Raw genomic sequence first — 20,758 nt, forward strand, 5'->3', positions numbered from 1 at the left:
TAAAATCGAAAACGTTTTTGGGTCGTTTTTTTCGTTTAATATACAACGTGAAATTTTCCGATTTAATCAAGTTGCATTTAAATAATAATAAACTAAGTTGAAATAAAAGATAATATAATAAAATAAAATAAGAAATATCAAAATAAATTAGCATAAAAGACAATATACAAATTTTAATGTAATATCTTTGTAGCAAATTTAATATACAACGTGATAAAAGATAATATAATAAAATAAAATAAGAAATATCAAAATAAATTAGCATAAAAGACAATATAAAAATTTTAATGTAATATCTTTGTAGCAAATTTATTTTTTTTTTGTCCACTATAAGACGTGCTATATCTAAAATGAGCATAACATCTGGAAATGCAAAAAACATTTGGGTCAAATTTGCAATCAATTGTTATAAATAAATAAATTTTGTGAGTTTGAACAAAAGTTTACTCATTATTTCTGATTTATTTTTTTTTAAAGCACCTAAAATGAAAAACAAAGAATCTGTTAAATAAAGACCTATGCTTTTACGTGTAAGTAAAATTTGTCCAAAAAATAGGCCGGTTAACTTATTACTTCTCTTTAAAGTTTTTTTGTGCGCTAACAATTATTTTAGAACAATTTTTTAAAGATTTTGGTACAAACCAATATAGGTAATTGGAAACAAGGGAAACAATATTTTATTTCAACAGAAAATGAGCGAAGCAGTAGTTCTCTCACCGTTTGGCGTGTACAAATATATACATATGTAGAGATGAAACATTTGAGCAACGGAACAATTGAGAATTTGGAGCTATGTACTCAGGGGGTTTGTGAACATAATGCGTCCTACAGATGGCAATTTCGATAGTTGCACAGATTTTCGAATTTACAAAAAACTTTCTATTAATTATAAACAAATAGAGTAATATTTGTTAACAAGGATAGGCCTATACACTGCGGCTGATCAATACAAATCGATTCATATATTTTTTATAGGATTTTACGTATGCTAAGTATGCGAAACAGCCTGTCAATTGATTGTATGGAAATTTTGTTAGCGTATTAATATATATATAGTGGGTAATATACTGCCTATGCAATATTTCGACCTAAAATCGAAAACGTTTTAGGGTCGTTTTTTTTCGTTTAATATACAACGTGAAATTTTCCGATTCAATCAAGTTGCATTTAAATAATAATAAACTAAGTTGAAATAAAAGATAATATAATAAAATAAAATAAGAAATATCAAAATAAATTAGCATAAAAGACAATATACAAATTTTAATGCAATATCTTTGTAGCAAATTTAATATACAACGTGATAAAAGATAATATAGTAAAATAAAATAAGAAATATCAAAATAAATTAGCATAAAAGACAATATACAAATTTTAATGTAATATCTTTGGAGCAAATTTATTTATTTTTTGTTCACTATATGACGTGCTATATCTAAAATGAGCATAAAATCTGGAAATGCAAAAAACATTTGGGTCAAGTTTGCAATTAATTGTTATAAATAAATAAATTTAGTGAGTTTGAACAAAAGCTGACTCATTATTTCTGATTTCATTTTTTTTAAAGCAACTAAAATGAAAAAGAAAGAATCTGTAAAAGAAAGACCTATGCTTTTACGTGTAAGTAAAATTTGTCCAAAAAAATAGGCCGGTTATGTTATTACTTCTCTTTAAAGTTTTTTTGTGCGCTAACAATTATTTTAGAACAATTTTTTTAAGGATTTTGGTACAGACCAATATAGGTAATTGGCAACAATGGGAAACAATATTTTATTTGAACTGAAAATAAGCGAAGCACTAGTCATCTCACCATTTGGCGTGTACAAATATATACATATGTAGAGATGAAACATTTGAGCAACGCGACAATTGAGCAATTGGAGCTATGTATTCAGGGGGTTTGTGAACATAATGCGTCCTACAGATGGCAATTTCGATAGTTGCACAGATTTTCGAATTTACAAAAAACTTTTTTTATTAATTATAAACAAGTAGAAATATATTTGTTAACAAAAATAGGCCTATGCGCTGCGGCTGATCAATACGAATCGATTCATATAACTTTTATATGATTTTACGTATGCTAAGTATGCGAAACAGCCTTTCAATTGATTGTATGGAAATTTTGTTAGCGTATTAATATATAGATAATAAAAAATTTATAAAATATTAAAGAAAAAATATTTGATAAAACTTAAAAACAATTTTAAATTAATAAAGTTAACTTCTGTTCACAAATTTTCCGTTTTTTCACTCGTCTGAATATCCCAGCAAAGAAAATGGAAGACAGCCACGCAAAGTAACAGGTTCGCATTACAGGTTTAACGAATACATCCAAAATGCAGCTTATCGGATGTCAGTTGAAAGCACTGTTAAAGGACAGAATTAGAACTAGCACCATTTCTTAATACGATAATTCTGCGCAGTTTACGAACTAGAGCGATTCGCAGCACGGATACTAGAGGTAGACTTCTCTACACGACTGCATTGGGTTATCTAAGTAAAATTGGAGAGTTCACTTTTAGCGGAACAAACTGGCTATGAACCAACCACGATAGGCAAACATACAGGCTTCCTTAACCCTATTGAACGAGTGTACTTCTAGAAAAACAACTCTAAGGGTCTTAAGTCGCCAGTTGACATGTTCCAGAAACCTTCCGCTGTAGAAGGTTTCAGGATGACAGGGAAAAGAACTAAACTCTTCATTTACATTGTCGGTGTACAGAGCTGGAGACAAAGCGACTGGGATATATGATTTCCTTTTTTGCGAAATTCGCCCACTAAGTATTTTTACTAAAGTGTATATATCGAAAAGTTAAAGCTAAATATGCAGTATTTCTCATATTTTATTCTAACATCAATCACAAAAAATTTAAGAAGTATTAGTCATGTTTCCGCATTCGCTTCTCACCAGCCCCCCCACATTATTAACCAACAGCTACAAACCGGCGAAAAAACATTCTTTTATTGTGTCAAATGGAAATGCGTTACGCAAAGTGCCATAAGAATCCTAAATAAACTTCATTTATTCATTTTGCTTCATTTCACAAGACGCGCACACAAATAATAACAACACAGTACAACAAAATAATAACTTTTTCTTTCAACAGAGTAAACATGGTTCTTTTCATAAAACGAACTTCGTATAGATCAGTTTTGTTAAAGCTACTTATAGTGCAGCTCGTCTGAGTAATTTTTATTTCCACTTAAAGATTTGGGGGCGACAAGGAAGGGTATATTTTGCCAAGTTGTTAAAACACTGGAACCGGCAAAATGTGAAAAAGCGGTGGATGGAGAAATGGTGGAATTTCCAAGTATTGGTATGAAATGTTACATATCTTATTATAAGCAATGCTCCTTTGGTAGAAAGCTCTTCAGAATATTTCACATGGCCGAAAGATACCTTGTTCAGACAAATTTATCTGTCCGCTGGCACCTTTCAGAAATATACCATGATTGTGTTGTACAGTGTAATTGAATCTGTTATTTGTTGCTGAGTTTAGAGCAGTAAATAACAAAACGACTTGCTATATCATAGGCAGCAACAAAAGCGCCTACGTTACACACACTCACTGGAGAGCCCACCCCTTAGAACAAAACCCACAAAGAAGACATCCGCGAAATGAGTCCCAGCTGGCATTCAATCAGTCCTTGCTGTGCCACAAACGAGCGCAAGTTTCGCTGTTGTATGCATACATGGATTTGTTGGCAAGTTGGCGCTAGATGAGACAAGGGGCAGTATAAATGAATGAATGAGTAAACGTACAAAAAGATACTCATGGCGGTTTCGCACAAAATAGACCGCTGAGACTTCTGCTTGCGACTCATTTCTTGCTAAATTCTCTCTTCTTCCTTTTTCTATGCTCTTTAAGAAGGAAACTTTCTTTTGTACAGATACTTTCCCTGCTTTCTTTGTATTGTTCCTCATCCCCCATCGTGCCGTTTTAGCAACTGAAAATAACTTATTTGGCAACTCATCAAAATCATTTGTGGCAAAAATTTTATTGTATATTTACAAAAATACTTGCAAAATTCCATTCTCATTCGATGTTACAACCGCTGCCCCGCGCATTTGTCAACAAATATAGGTTGATTGTAATCTGTCGTAAAGGACTCATTCCATCGTCTTATAATCAGTTTTTTTTGTGCTGTGCGCTATAAACTGGAACATCTTGGCCGCATGCAATCATTTTCTGAACAAAAATCATGTAGACTACAATGACAATCCACTCCTTTGGCGATGGTAGTGATAATAAGGAATTGTTGCTGCTGGCTAATGTTCGCTTGCAGCATACGTGTGGCTTTTTGAAAATTGGCATTAGCGACCACCCGCTGGTCATGAGCTTTAGTTCGAGCCATTGCCTTCCTCAGAACGTTGCTTGCTTCCCACCCTCTGACCCAACATCCTACCACTGCAAGCAGTAATTTATTGTTGTTGTTGATGCTGACTTTTTGGTTTTACAAATTTTATTTCCCATTTTTCTCATATTACTTTTCAGTGCTCATTTCTTTCGCTTTTCTATTTTCAATTGTTATTTATTGATTTTCTGCTTTCTATTGTGATGTCTTTAGCAACAAAAGTATTTATGTATCGTTGGCTATGCTACAATTCGTAATAGGGCATTGTGATACTGAAGATTCTCTTTATATTGTAGGATTTACTAATCAGTGAAAATGTATTGTGCTGTCCTGTTATTATACAACACAAAATAATCAAAACTAGCAATCAGATTGAAATATCTTGTTTGGCTTGGGTTGGGTGCTATTTGAATTCTAATTAGCCATATTTTGAGCTCAACTCGCAATAAAAATCAATACTGGACGTAATTTGTTCTCCCATCTTTAACCTTAGAACACCCGGCAGCCTTATTGACATGCACATAACGGGCAAACGTCACTTCCGCCGGATAAACGCAGCATGTACTTAACGTCATTGAGAAATCTCTGTACGAAGTTTGACCCAATGCTCTAAATGTACAATGAATAAAATGGGCTGCTCTCGGGGGAAAAAAACAAACATTTCCTTGTTCAACTGCCGAAACTATACAGCAAAAATATAAATATCTTTTCTTTCCCCAAATATAAGCTTAATTTTGGACTCAAAGTGAAGTCTATGTTGGGATAGGAAAGAAACAAGCTTACCTCTCAAACTAAACATTATAAGGCACATAGGCCTTAACCAATAGTTGAATCATGTGGTCAATTTGCCATGGAAAGTCGACGATTTTTAGCTCATATCCGTGTATTTCACAGGCATTCAAAATGCTTGACCGATCTCAATGAACACTTCGCATTACATTCTTGTGGCGACTCACAGTGTTTCGTGTAGAACAAGCTAGCTGGACAAAAACAAAGTTCTTATTCCAAGAAAAGTGTAATGAGAAATGAAAGAAAACAAACAAAATAACGGGATTTTTGCTTTTTTTTGATATTTTTTCTCATATATATTGAGTAATTGAAGTAAGAAGGCAGGAGTGGCCGGCCGTAAAATGCATTGATTAATTTGCAAAATTCTTGTTGAATATTAAGCTTCATATTTCTTTTAAGTGAACACTTTTATATAATTTTTTTGATGGATTCTAAGCTCGAAGGTAAGTAAAAATTTTTAATAGTAATTCTTTCGCAATTAGAGTATTTTCAATATATTTAACATTCCATTATTAAGAAGAAAAGGTATTTTTTCTCTATGTTTTTAACTTTAGGGACAAAAAAGTTACATACATCCGCCGACATCTGGTCTAAATTTTACATATGTTATAGCCGCAAATATTCTCTAATTGTCGAAAGAAAAAACCATTGCGAATTCTTTGCACATCTATTTTTAATTTTTTTTTTTTGTAGATATAGTTATCTCTACATATAAAATAGGATGTATGTACGTACCAGCTCCGATGAGATATTTGAACCTTTAAAGCTGATCTACAAACAGCAAAACCAATTCCAGGTGCAGGGAACAAACACGTAGCCATAAAACACACAAAAATAAACGCGCAAGGTCAACAAGAGCACAACAAAAGCAAAAAGGCGACAACCTACCGCACCAGTCACCAAGGCATAAAAAACATACAAAGCAATCCTAATGCAGGTATAACCACACAGGAACGCTACACAAAACAACCCCATTTGGTAGCATCTACGCCAATACCTGAATGTAATATAAATACTGCACAACTGATAACAAATCAGAACGATCAACGACACTCAAGATGGCAGCACAACAATCGTCAACTATTCACCCTGTCGGAAAATCAATAACACAAAGCAGTTTAGTTATAACCGTACCAAGAACGGAGTTTTTTGACATTTGGGTTCAACATTCGAAGGAAACCAGATGTAAAGAATTATTGAGTTTTGTTGTACTTAAGTACGATTTAAGCGAAGCAGCCGAGTATTCGATAAAAAGTTTAAGCTTACAAGGATCAGGTTTTATTTAATTTAAATCTATTGTGTTTTCTACTTTGTATGATACTTTACTTTTAAGTTTTTGTAATAAGTAATTTTCACATAACTAACATAATTATTTATATTGTTATTATTATTATTGTAATTAACTTTTACATTCCTCACTGGTACTATAAAATAATTTTGTAAAAGTTTTAGTGCCAGGATAAATACTCAAATAAATACAAAATATGTATTTACATATGTACAGTCACTCACATAAATAAGTAGACACCCCTTTTCGGATAATTCTTACAATTTTCGCTTTCGCAAATTTATTTTAACTAATTTCCCATAAGAAAATTTGTCACGATCTATAACAAAAACTAAATTATATTTAAAAAATGTTTGAAAAATTCGACGAATTTTCATAAAAAGTCTTAATTTTTTTTTCGGAATTTTTTAGAGTATTGAGATTTGTAGTCCATTCAATTTAAGTACAATAAAGTAATATTCTTAAGTCATTTAAATTTTTTTGAATCTATGGCACTTATTCACATTAGTTACTGTATATGAAATAAGCAAATGTATGCATATGATAAATGACTGCATATGAAACGGAAAATCTCATAAAATAATTTTGTCCAGCTAGCTTGTTCTACACGAAACACTGTACGACTGGGCAAATCTTCGGCTATATACTCAATAATACTGATCGTAGTTTCTAATGCTAATGATTACAGTAATTTTTTAATCACCCTTATACATTTTTCAAATTTATAATTATAAGTCTAACAACGTATTCCAAATACATAATTCCAACACTAGTGCGTCTTAAATAAATAAATATTAAAAATAAATAAACAAATTTACTAAAATTATATATTCTGACGTAAAATTTTGAAACGCGTACATATACACATATATAGATATGTATTTATATTGATATCCATATATATGTATATGCGCGTGCTACTTACACATAAAACATCATCCCCCTACACTTTCTAGAGAAAACTCGTTGAAGGCTGTGTGATACGAAACCTAAAGATTCAATCCAAACCTCATCATAACAAGTGTTTGTCCCGCTGAAGCCCACGCATCACTATGACCGAATGAATAGCATTGATCCCCATAGATTTTGATGCCAAGCAGGTCGTGTGGGTAGCAAATGTTCTGAATTGTAAACTTATTCATAATATGAGTGCCCAATTCATTTAGAATCTTTTTTTATACTCAGCTGAGCAGAGCTCACAAAGTATATTAACTTTGTTCGCATAACGGTAATCCGTAACGGCATAAACTAATCGAGATAGATATAGACTTCTATATATCAAAATGATCTGGGCGAAAAAAGAAATTTATTTAGCCATGTCCGTCCGTCCGTCTGTAAACACGATAACTTCAGTAAATTATGAGGTATCTTGATGAAACTTTGTATGTAGGTTCCTGGGCGCTCGTCTCAGATCGCTATTTAAAATGAACGAAATCGGACTACAACCACGCCCACTTTTTCGATATCGAAAATTTCGAAAAACCGAAAAAGTGCGATAAGTCATTACCAAAGACGGATAAAGCGATAAAACTTGGTAGGTGCGTTGACCTTATGACGCAAAATTGAAAATTAGAAACATTTTGGACAATGGGCGTGGCACCGCCCCCTTTTAAAATAAGGTAATTTAAAAGTTTTGCAAGCTGTAATTTCGCAGTCGTTGAAGATATCATGATGAAATTTGGTAGGCACGTTACCCCATATAGTAATATGTGTGCTAAATAAAAATTAGCGAAATCGGATGACGAACACGCCCACTTTTAAAAAAAAATTTTTTAACAAAAAATTTAATATCTTTACAGTATAAAAGTAAATTATGTCAACATTCGACCCCAGTAATGATATGGTGCAACAAAATACGAAGATAAAAGAAAATTTCAAAATGGGCGTAACTCCGCCCTTTTTCATTTAATTCGTCTAGAATACTTTTAATGCCATAAGTCGAACAAAAATTTACCAATCCTTGTGAAATTTGGTAGGGGCTTGGTTCTAGGTCGATAACGGTTTTCTGTGAAAAAGGGCGAAATCGTATGAAGCCACGCCCAGTTTTTATACACAGTCGACCGTCTGTCCTTCCGCTCAGTCGTTAACATGATAACTTGAGCAAAAATCGATATATCTTTACTAAACTTAGTTCACGTACTTATCTGAACTCACTTTACTTGGTATAAAATATGGCCGAAATCCGACTATGACCACGCCCACTTTTCCGATATCGAAAATTACGAAAAATGAAAAAAATGCCATAATTCTGTACCAAATATGAAAAAAGAGATGAAACATGGTAATTGGATTGGTTTATTGACGCAAAATATAACTTTAGAAAAAACTTTGTAAAATGGGTGTGACACGTACCATATTAAGTAGAAGAAAATGAAAAAGTTCTGCAGGGCGAAATCAAAAGCCCTTGGAATCTTGTATCTTGTTCGTGGTATGACATATATAAATAAATTAGCGGTACCCGACAGAAGATGTTCTGGGTCACCCTGGTCCACATTTTGGTCGATATCTGGAAACCGCCTTCACATATACAACTAAGGGCTACTCCCTTTTAAAACCCTCATTAATTAATTTGATACCCATATCGTACAAACACATTCTAGAGTCACCCCTGGTCCACCCTTATTGCGATATCTCGAAAAGGCGTCCACCTATAGAACTAAGGCCCACTACGTTTTAAATAATCATTAGCACCTTTCATTTGATACACATGTCTTACAAACACATTCCAGGGTTACCCTAGGTTCATTTTGCTAAATGGTGATTTTCCCTTATTTTATCTCCAAAGCTCTCAGCTGAGTATGTTATGTTCGGTTACACCCGAACTTAGCCTTCCTTACTTGTTTTTTTAATTTTCGTTGACTCACACAGACACACGACATCTCTTCACACATTTGGGTAAACTTAACAATTTTCCAATGTGTAGGAAGGGAGCAAATCTCATGGGAGGAATCCATAGAAACGCTTAACTAATATGAATTTAGGCAAGTGTGTTTATTGTTGTATCCTAAACTGAAATTTTTGTTTATGCCAGTCATTGATTTGACAGCTCAAATTCGACAGTTCGAACGCTACTGTAAAACAGAAGAATTCTTGTTTTTTTTTCCTTATAGAGAAATGAGTGATTTTCAATGTTCGTTTCAGCAATTACAAGCGAACATAACAATGTATAATGGGCTAAAATGGGTATGAGCGAACTGAGATGGATCACTTGTCATGTAGTTTTCGACACCCAAAGCGAATACGAAGTGTCTGAAGGGATGATAGATGGGAGTAAAAATATCAAAGTAATTTTATGTTGCTGGTATAACCTTCTACACTTGACGTAAACAAAAATGCTTACTTTCAATATATGAAATTGTGTCTAACTATATATAAATAGGGAAGTTGAAAATGTTGCGCACTTTTACGGATAAACTATAGTTCTAATATGTAAACAATTATATATGCATCGATAGGTTCTCAAGGAGCAGTACAGGCCAAAAATTTCAAAAAGTTAAATATAGATATCAATTTAAAAAAATAAAAGCTTATAATGACACTACTACAAATGCCAAACACGTATTTAAATTGTGAGTCTGTGGACGAGCACGCTAAGGACGGTACCAGTGTATGCTTTACTTAATATTATGTTGTTGTGTTGAAACCAGCAGGCCTCATTTGTTAAATTTGATTTGGAGATAAACCTGTTTCGGCGTTGTGCCACTTTGCGTTCACGAACGAAGTTATTTAAAGACAAGTACTTTTATGGGTCGAATAACTTGAATATGCACAATTTCGCTATAGATTTAAGGAAACCTGAAGCGAATCGAACTAGCGCAGAACGATTGCATTAGAAGACGGTACTATTTCTACGTCTGTCCCCACGCAGTGCTTTCAACTGACACTTTTAACATTGTGATGTCCTCCGCTTTCCAGACCATTTGACAACATTCTTAGCTAGATCAGTCAGATGTGGTTCTGAAATAGTAGCTGCCTTTGATTAATTAATTGTTATATATATATCTTAGACTTAAGCACATTTCGTACACTTATGGCTACCAAGTGTCCAGGTCACCAGTTCGGAGGCAGTCATTAAACCTGTAGTGCGAAACTGTCGTTTTGTGTTACTGTCTCCCACATTTGGTCCAGGAAACTTACAAAGTACGGACGCAGCTTATAAAATTTTAATTTAAGAACAAGCTAAGACAATTTCTAGTATTTTACCTACTTATTGCTCACTTGTTTACACATTTATTTCGTTAAGCTGAATGCAAGTGCAAAAATTTTCATATATGACAGCTCTTTATCAGCAGCTTTCATTTAAATTAGAATGCTAGAAATATGCGGTAATAAACAATTTTATTGAAAAAATATGTGTGTACTGGGCTCGAAATATCGATTTCATTTTTTGTGGATTTTATAATTCCGCCTAGTTTTAAATGCAAAAATTACGTACCTTCATAGTACCTATTCTCTATATACCAAAAGCGCGTATTCAGATGCATATAAATCAAAATGCAATAACAAGTGCATGTGTTAACCCTTTAGTGACTTCTAGTACAATATGTCCCAGCTTCATTCAAATATTTTTATTTATTTATGAAAACTTCCATCTAAGCTACGCAGTACAAATTCTTCGTTTCATTAATCCCCCATACTATATATGCTTTGTTCTAAATTTAGTCCATCTGTATACTTGTTACATTGAAATATGTAATTGGTTAATATATATGTCCCGGGGTAATGAAAGCACTGCCTAATTTTTCAAGTATACAGAAAAAAAATTGTTTTTCAACTATTATTCTCACATTTTAAAAATAGATGTCAAATATCTTTTTGGAAAATTGAGATAAAACTACGGTGCAAAGGGTTAAGGCAAACTTATTTATGTAAATGCAAAGTAAGGTCATTGAAGATCAACGTTCCAAACGTCGCTCATAAGTTTTCCCTTTCCGAGCCGTCAACAGCTCGATTTGATTGGAATGACGGAAGTGCAGCTCACTCTTGATTGCTTTCATGTTTGCGATAAAAACGTATACTTATTATTGTTGTTATTGCATATTTTATTTTGAATTGATAATTTTATTTACTTAAAAGCTCTTTTTTTCTTCATCAACAATTTCAAAACGTTTTAAATTTAAACTTTTCTGGCGCTATTTTATTTATTCGCTAAAGTTTTCTAGTAAAATAATTTTTGATTTTTTTGTTTTAAAATGACGATTACTGTAATCCCCAAATTCCATTAAAAGATTATTTTGCAATTATTATTGAAATTCGCTCTTTCCTGCAAAATATTCCAATCACAAAAATATAAAATTTGACGGTGGCTAGCGATATTCACACATACAATTGTTTGGATTTATTTAATCATTGCAAAAATAAAATCAAACCAAACAAAAAAAAAAGATTATTCGATTACTTTCCCCAAAGTAAATAAAAAGTAGCTAAAATGCATACGAATCAATTTGATTAGAGCAAACAATTCCACCAGTAAATAGTAAAAACATGCATGGTTGCATTAGGGTGGGTCAAACCCGAATTCGAATTTGAGGAGATTGAACTTTTGATGTTATGGTAAGCAGAATAAAATTTCTTGGACGAATATTTGGGTTGCTTTAATAAATTTCGGAAGGTTTATAGCTTATTTAATACTTCTTTAAAGGTGAAGGTAAATTTTCTTCGCGCCGACATCCACGACAGTATTCTGATAGTATGCTAGCGAAAGACTAAAAAGTAACGTTTCGAGTACGTTTCCTAACAAATTGTTTCCAAGTATCTCCCAAATTTTGGATAGAGCTTCACCTTTCTCTGCAATTTGTAGCATCACAAGGTTCAGAGAACTGAACTTTTTATAGAATCCAAGAATAGGGTGATAGTTCAACTTTTTGGGATTTTTTGATTAAATTGTGTACTGAAAATTGCAAATTGTTTCATGCCGTTTTTTAAGACAAAATTTTAGAAATCCTTGCCAATAAACCAAGTTTTGAGTACAGAAACTTTTTTAAAATTGCTAGCCTTTACATTTAGAACATATGTAAGTTTAGCTGCATTTCGAATGCTAAATGGAATATCACCCTACCACGGCTACGATTTAAAAAACACCCTAGGTTAGGTTGGGTTGAACTGGTTGGCCCGTAAGGACCTCACATATACTGAATGTGTCCATAAAGTTCCTAGAGGTTTGCTCAATGACCAAACCCTATCAGAAACCAGGCCTACTGTTATTAAAATAACTCTGTCCTCTTGGCAAAAATTACAAGCTTTCAAAATTCTATGCTACTTGCTGCTTCAAGATCCAATGACTGTGCCATTCCTCATATCTTGAGTCTGGCTAGCGCAGGGTACGAGCACAAAATACGCACCTGCTGATAGCATCTGCTATCACTGACTAGGTCTAATTTAAAAGCATGTGACGCCAGAAGGCAGTGTGAAGAATACCCATCATGAGCCTAATGTCCATATTCTTTTTGCATTAAGATAAAACTTTGTTAGCTTAAGTTGTAAGGCCTGCACAAGATCTTCGATAGTAAAAAACACCCTATCTCAGACAAATTTTGAAAAAAGCCCTATTGCAGAATTTATTTCAGAAAATCTTAAGTCAAAGTGTAGTGAATTTTAGCACAAAAACTTTTTGAAACAAATTCTGAGATAGGACGTTTTTTGATAAGTGCGTTCTTCAAAGTTCTCTGATAGAGCGTTTTCGAAACGACAGCCAAGATAAGGTGATACTCCACACAGTAGTCCATTTGGGAGTGCTCGTCACAATATCAAAAAGTACAAACATGTGGATCACCCTAATGCATATATTGTACATTCGTTCAATGAATGCTGCGTAATCATTTTCCAATTGGAAATACATATATGTATATAAGTAGTATATCCTCACTTCCCCGTTACCCCGGCATCTAATTTCACCGCACTTTTTGCGTTAACTAAAATTAAATTTTTATGAGCATAAATGTATGAATATTTTCCACTCACCTTCAATACAAACGACGTGATCGCGTATTTGTTGGGCGATCTGTGCATCGGCGATTGGCAGCAAATCGATTAGATCGTAAATTGCATAAATCGATGGATGTACGCTCTCGAAACGTTGTATTTCCTGACGTATGGCCAACGAATTGCTAATCAAGGGTTGAGGCTGCGGCGGCTGCGATTGCTGTGAATGTTGGTGTTGTGCTGGCAACATTGGTAACGGAGGTTGCGGTTGTGGCAACAGCGATGGATGATGATGCGGCACCGGTGGTGGTGGCGGCAAATGGTGATGATGATGCCGCGATACAGGTGGCGGTGTTTGATGTTGATAATTATTCATTATACAATAAATATGATTTACGTTCACAAAACCGCACACACACACTCACAGAAAATAAATCCACAGTAATTGAAGTGATGCAGAGAATTACCTAAACACTTTTTTGTGGAATACCACAGAAATTTGTATGGTTTGTTTTACCACTGTTTGATTGTTGTTGTTGTAATGACATTAAATTGATCTTTTTATACATTGGCTTTGTATGTATGTATGTATGTAGCTCGGTTTTACATTTTATTTCTTTACTAATTTATAAAAATATTTCTCCGTTTACATGAAATTTAATTTTTTAGTGAATATTTCGCACTTTGCACAATATTTTGGGGCTAGAAATTTTTAATTTATATCATTTTAGTTGGGTTAAGTTTTGTCGCAGCGGAATTTTTGTGTTTAGCTGTTAAGCAGAATTTGATTTTGGGAGTATAGATTTTGCTTTATTCACACCTTCAACGTTGCACTTTTATACATTTTCTTGCATTTTTGTTTAATTAAATTTTTTATTAAGTTAAGTAGCTACAATTATTTTTTGTAGATTTATACACAGCAAAAGTCGATATACATACATAGGTACATTTATTTTTTATCATTCTTTAGATTTAAATCTATGTATCTGTTTCTGAGAAGCTCAAGCTCTCCACTCATTCTCTACTTTATTTCCAATTTCTTTTTATATAAGATTAATTAATGTTGGAATTCTTAATCCATTTTAACACTTATGTAAGCCTGAAATGCAAATAATTAATAAGAAAACTATACTAAAAAATTAAAAGAAAAAAATTAAGAACGCAAGCTTTTGGAGCTGTAAACCAAAATTTTGATCATGCTAAACTTAAAATTTTTTTCGTATGGCAAGATTTCGCAAGATGCACTTTAATGGCTCACACTATTTGTGTCACTATTTTTTCTAACTAGAGAAGAGTCCGCCAACATTCTATGTCTAGAAAAAAGTACCCGCTATCTCTAGTTTGTTGGTAATTATCGAAGGGAAAAATTTATATTCGAAATCTACATATTTAATTACTGATAAGGAGTTAAGATCGAAAATGAATAGAGTATATTTGTATGCAAGCTTGGTTTAACAAATTTAAAATATTCAGGTAAGGGAATCAAAGATAACCTGAAACAAAAGTGAGCCTACACTTAGTTTTGTACATACTTGTATTATACGGAATGTACGTATTTATGCCAATAACTGGGGTGGGTAGTAGCAGCGCTAAAGTTTTTTTCCACTTGATGTTATCAACGCCGAGTAGAAAAACAGTGGGGAGTTTCTCTGATCCAAACCGCAGTCAGCCGTTGTGTACACCGTATGAGTGAGAAGCGGCGAAGGAATTTTTAGATTTTTGTATCAGGCATCATAAAAAGCGTTTACACGATCGTTCTAACTGTCTGGACAAATTAACCATGTGTTTTGGGTTATGCGCACGTATAAACGTAGTAATAGAGGTAATCTAATGCACTCAAGAGTCAATTTTGGATCCGAAAAATATTAAATCTTATTACGACAATGGAAACAATTTAAATTCCAAGCTTTCTTATCTACTGAAACATAAGGATTCTTTGGAATTAAATGATTGATTTTGTTTGCAGCAGAACGTTTCTTTTTTTAAAGTCTGTCTTTCATGTAAAGCAGCGCTACTGACGATATCGCTTTATAACTCCAGCGCATCATAAAAAGCGTTTACACGATCGTTCTTCTGTTTCTTTCCACCTTTGTCATACCTGAGAAATGGAAAATAGCCAAGGTGGTCCCGCTACTAAAGCCTGGGAAACCAGCCAACATAGTCGAGTCGTATCGTCCGATATATCTCCTATCGCCAGTGGCAAAGACGCTTGAACCCATTTTGCTCCCTTATTTCCAAGCAAATTTGCAGCTAGCCCCTCATCAGCATGGCTTCAGAAAACTCCATAGCACTACCACCGCGCTAAATGCCATTAGCACCCAGATAAATTGCGGTTTAAATCAATACCCCCACCATAGAACAGTACTCGTAGCGCTAAACCTATCAAAAGCTTTTGATACAGTCAACCATGGCTCGTTACTGCAGGACCTGGAAGGGTCTACCCTTCCCCCATGCCTTAAAAGGTGGACCGCAAATTATCTGGGTGGTCGGCAGGCATCGGTGCAATTTAGAAACGAAACATCAAAACCAAGGAGAATTAAACAGGGGGTTCCACAGGGTGGTGTCCTATCCCCACTTTTGTTTAATTTCTACATATCTAAGCTACCTTCACCACCGGAAGGAGACACAATCGTTTCCTACGCCGATGACTGAACAATAATGGCCACAGGCCCAGGCCCAAAGATCGATGCGTTATGCAATAAAATAAACGGCTACCTCCCTGACCTCTCCAGTTTTTACGCCTCGCGAAACCTGGCGTTATCACCGACTAAATCTTCCGCGACCTTATTTACAACATGGACGCCCCAAATGTCGACCATTTTGAACATCCACGTGGATGGCACTACGCTACCGACTGTCCGACACCCTAAAATCTTGGGTGTGACCTTTGATCAGGATCTACATTTTGGTGAGCACGCAGCCGCAATTGTTCCGAGAATTCAGAGCCGTAAAAAAATCCTCAAATCCCTCGCTGGCAGTACTTGGTGAAAAGATAAAGAAACGCTCATGACTACATACAAAGCAATTAGCCAGCCGATTACGTGCTACGCGTCACCCATATGGTCGCCAAGCCTAAAAATCACCCACTGGAAGAAACTACAGGCCTGCCAAAATACTGCTCTCAGAATCCCCACGGGCTGTCTTCTTATGTTCCCAGAACACCATCTGCATAATGAGGCGAGAATACTCCCCATCAGGGAGAGAAATGAGATGCTGACCAAACAGTTCCTGTTGAATACCCAGAAACCTGGGCATCCCAACAGACATCTGATTGATGAACCAGCACCGCCTAGGGGCTTAAGGAGTCATCTCCGTAAGCATTTTGAGGAAATACGGCACCTGAGAACCCAGCCGTATGAAGTGAAAAAACACAAGCAGGTCCTTGGTGAACTCCATAAACAGGCGTCGGACCTTTATGCCGGGAATTGCCCGGTGAATCCAGTGCTTAACGAAAATTATCCAAAACTTGCGGAAGAGGAACGCATACTCCCCAGGGAAACGCGTGTCACTCTTGCTCAACTTCGTTCTGGATACTGTAACAAGTTAAACTCTTACCTATCCAGAATCAACCCCGACATACAAAATGTATGCCCCGCTTGCAATGTGTCCCCACATGACACCAACCATCTCTTCAATTGTAATGTGGAACCAACGCCTCTAACACCCCTTTCCTTATGGTCCACCCCTGTTGAAACGGCAAGTTTCCTTGGACTCCCGTTAGAGGATATTGATGACAATTTGTGATCGGTCGCGGCTATTAGGTGGGGCGAGCATTGCTACAACAACAACAACGATCGTTCTAACTGTCTGGACAAATTAACCATGTGTTTTGGGTTATGCGCACGTATAAACGTAGTAATAGAGGTAATCTAATGCACTCAAGAGTCAATTTTGGATCCGAAAAATATTAAATCTAATTACGACAATGGAAACAATTTAAATTCCAAGCTTTCTTATCTACTGAAACATAAGGATTCTTTGGAATTAAATGATTGATTTTGTTTGCAGCAGAACGTTTCTTTTTTTAAAGTCTGTCTTTCATGTAAAGCAGCGCTACTGACGATATCGCTTTATAATTCCAGCGCTTTCAGTTTTTTATTTAACTCCTTCTAGTTCGCTTGCCATTTATAAGTTACTTAATTAAGCTGCCGTTTATCGAAATTACTTGTCTTGAACTGCTCTTAGTGTATGTATGTGGATGACAATTCACCGTGTGATATGACAGTTATTTCATCTGCTATAAACAAAGCACCTGGTTTACTTTGATCTATCAAACGTTGGGCCCAAAAGATTGATGACTATTATCTCACAAAGATCCTTTACACCTGTTCGTGTGTCTTGTTTCTGAGTATTGTTCATGTGTTTGAATTCCAAGCTATTAAAATCATATAAATCGGATTGAATGACTCCCCCAGCGGGTTAGGTGGTCAGAAAATACCCGCGGTAGGTATGCCTGTCGTAAGAGGCGACTAAAAACCAGATTCAAAGGGCTGTGTACCGCAACCCTTCAGGTTGCCAGCGCAATATACAGCTTCTCCAAATCCTGTTTCCCTAACCGACGAGGCTCTGGCAACACCAAGCTCTTCATAGAACTTGGGGGTACATCGTTACCGAGATGGTAGGGCTAGTACATTAGTGGTGCCGTGTTACCGGAGCGTACCGGATCTGTATCCGGCAAAGGACCATCACATCGATAACACTCCCCAAAGCCTTCGGGAACAACCTTATCGCTACAACAACAACAACAACAACTCCACAAACAGTTTTTGATTTTTGCGTCTGCATTTGCCTGCCATTTTTTAACTGTTATTTTTGATCAGTTTTTGAATTTAATATGTCGCCACTTTGAGGTGATCGTTATTGTAATATATTCGTAACCTCACTAGCCTTTCTGATTAATACGGGTAGATTTCGGTCATTAATTTCTTGCAATAGCCTTCTCCTTTGTGTTAATTATTAATTAAGTAGGTTTTTCGTTTTCTTAGTTTGTATTTCTTGCACTTGAGATTCAGCCGTCAAAGATATTCTAGATTCATAGAAAATCCATCCTTTTGTCCTCAATATCTTGCCCTTTTTGCAGTAAATTCAAAGATCAATAATTTTAGTTTAAGCTTGTGTAATTTGCCAAAAGTCCAATATTTTTAAAAATATTCTTTAATTCATAAAGAAATTCACACAATGCGAATGAAAATCCTAAAATATGACATCGGCGCGCAAATTTTCTGCTGTCTATTTTCTTCTTTTTTTTCTCTCGTATTTTTAAAGATGCTTTTTTTTTACATGTCGTTGGCGGCCGCCAACCACACAGGGGATCCCGAGCTCAAATACCGAGCAAAGTGACATCACAAATTTAGAAGCTTGGCCTAAAAACTCATCGGAGGTTATGACGCCTTGTATTTATTTATTTGTTTACTTGTTGTTGGCAGTCTAATTGCCATTTTTATTTGCTCCTCAAAATTTGTTTTTTCCTCACATTTATAATTGTTGTTATTGCTGTTGCTTCTTTTCATTGCCGCTGTTTGTACTTGTAGGCACGGATGCTTCTAAGTGTTGGAATTTTTTATATTTAGGTATGTGGGATTGTTGGTTTGTTGGTAGGCAATGTTTTATATGCCTAGGTATTTATGTATGTACTTCTTTTGGGCTGATATCGTGAAGGTTTTCTATCTGCATTATTTCCTTCAATGGCTGGATGTTCATTGTATTTAAAGGAAGTAAATTGTGAAATGGGCACAAAAGGATGTTGTTTACAGATTTTTATCATGCGGCAACCTTACAAAATGTATTCCTGTACATATCGATAAATAGAAGCCATCATTATATTAAATCAAGGCTTTTTATTACAAATAATTTTCCTACTTTATAACTCACTAAGACTGTATGGGTAATTAAATTAATTCATGAAATATGTTTGCTGTTCTCCGTTTATGACACTTGTGACATCACTTCTAGCGCTATTTGATGGGGCTTCTACCAAATATATATGTAGACAAAACGTTGTCAGAAAACACAATTGGACTTGCTTTGGAGTGAAGCAACAGCAATGGCGCAACACGCAAAAAAATTGGAGCACTGTAATTGCACTTGCTGAGCTAAAACTTTGGCTACTGAAAAAACGCACACAAATTAGAGAACTTGTTAAATTATTTTTAAGAAAAACTATTACACAAAAATTTGCAGCTCAAAGTTTATAAAAGTATCTACACAACACGATATTTTATTTTTTGATACCGACAAATCAACAAAACAAGTAAAAAGCACTAAAAACACATTAAAGTTAAATACACCCGTTTACACCGTAACGAACTTAAACACGTCAAAGAATACACTGACAAGAGCAAATCGCAAAAATATAAAGCAGACCTGAGTAGACTGCTGTCCGACAGCAGTTTTTTTTTTTTTGGTCGCTCGTTTCTGTGCATGGGTTAGTTGATTAAGTGGAGTTGGGGCAACCGAATTTGGATACAAAGCAATGGTGGATGTTTTTAATGCGTGCATGTGTTGTGTGTGATAAAATGCAACGGCTGAACAAAATAAATAAGAAATAACAAAACAAAAGAAATGTCAAAATTTGACAATTTCTCAGATATGACGTCCGTTCAGCGCACAGCGCTAATATTTATCAAAGCGGGGAGTAGCTGTACTGCGGCGCAGGGCTACATAAATTGCTGCGACAAAAATAATGAATTTTTTATACTAAGCTGAGCAGACCTCACAGAGTATATTAACTTTGTTCGCATAACGGTAATCCGTAACGGCATAAACTAATCGAGATAGATATAGACTTCTATATATCAAAATGATCTGGGCGAAAAAAGAAATTCATTTAGCCATGTCCGTCCGTCTGTAAACACGATAACATGAGTAAATTTTGAGGTATCTTGATGAAATTGGGTGTGTAGGTTCCTGGGCGCTCATCTCAGATCGCTATTCAAAATGAACGAAATCGGACTACAAACACGCCCACTTTTTCGATATCATTACCAAAGACGGATAAAGCGATAAAACTTGGTAGGTGCGTTGCCCTTATGACGCAAAATAGAAAATTAGTAAACTTTTGGACAATGGGCGTGGCACGGCCCACTTTTAAAAGAAGCTGTAATTTCGCAGGCGTTGAAGATATCATGATGAAGTTTGGCAGGCACGTTACTCCTATTACTATATGTATGCTAAATAAAAATTAGCAACATCGGATGACGAACACGCCCACTTTAAAAAAAAATAAATTTTTAATCCAAATTTTAACAAAAAATTTAAAACCTTTACAGTATATAAGTAAATTATGTCAACATTCAACTCCAGTAATGATGTGGTGCTCCGCCCTTTTTCATTTAATTCGTCTAGAATACTTTTAAGGCCATAAGTCGAACAAAAATTTACCAATACTTGTGAAATTTGGTA

General features: G+C 34.9%; 1 protein-coding gene across 4 annotated transcripts in view; it reads right to left on the minus strand.

Annotated features, from left to right (window-relative positions):
- LOC137239114 (centaurin-gamma-1A-like) overlaps window positions 1–19,864 on the minus strand; it is a 455,958-nt gene extending 436,094 nt beyond the window's left edge. The window contains exons 1-3 of one of the 4 annotated variants that reach the window (XM_067764053.1): window positions 19,524–19,864; window positions 14,178–14,456; window positions 13,397–14,059 (exon numbers count right to left, since the gene is read on the minus strand). In XM_067764053.1, the coding sequence (XP_067620154.1) occupies window positions 13,397–13,733 (337 nt within the window). In that variant the 5' untranslated portion in view covers window positions 13,734–14,059; window positions 14,178–14,456; window positions 19,524–19,864. Of the gene's footprint in view, window positions 1–13,396; window positions 14,457–17,522; window positions 17,721–19,523 lie in introns of those variants that run through there. The other 3 variants (XM_067764054.1, XM_067764049.1, XM_067764050.1) reach the window with 3 other exon arrangements.
- Window positions 19,865–20,758: the final 894 nt, after the last annotated feature.

The sequence above is a fragment of the Eurosta solidaginis genome, chromosome 2 (genome assembly GCF_040869045.1).
Source record: "Eurosta solidaginis isolate ZX-2024a chromosome 2, ASM4086904v1, whole genome shotgun sequence".
Lineage (NCBI taxonomy): Eukaryota > Metazoa > Arthropoda > Insecta > Diptera > Tephritidae > Eurosta > Eurosta solidaginis.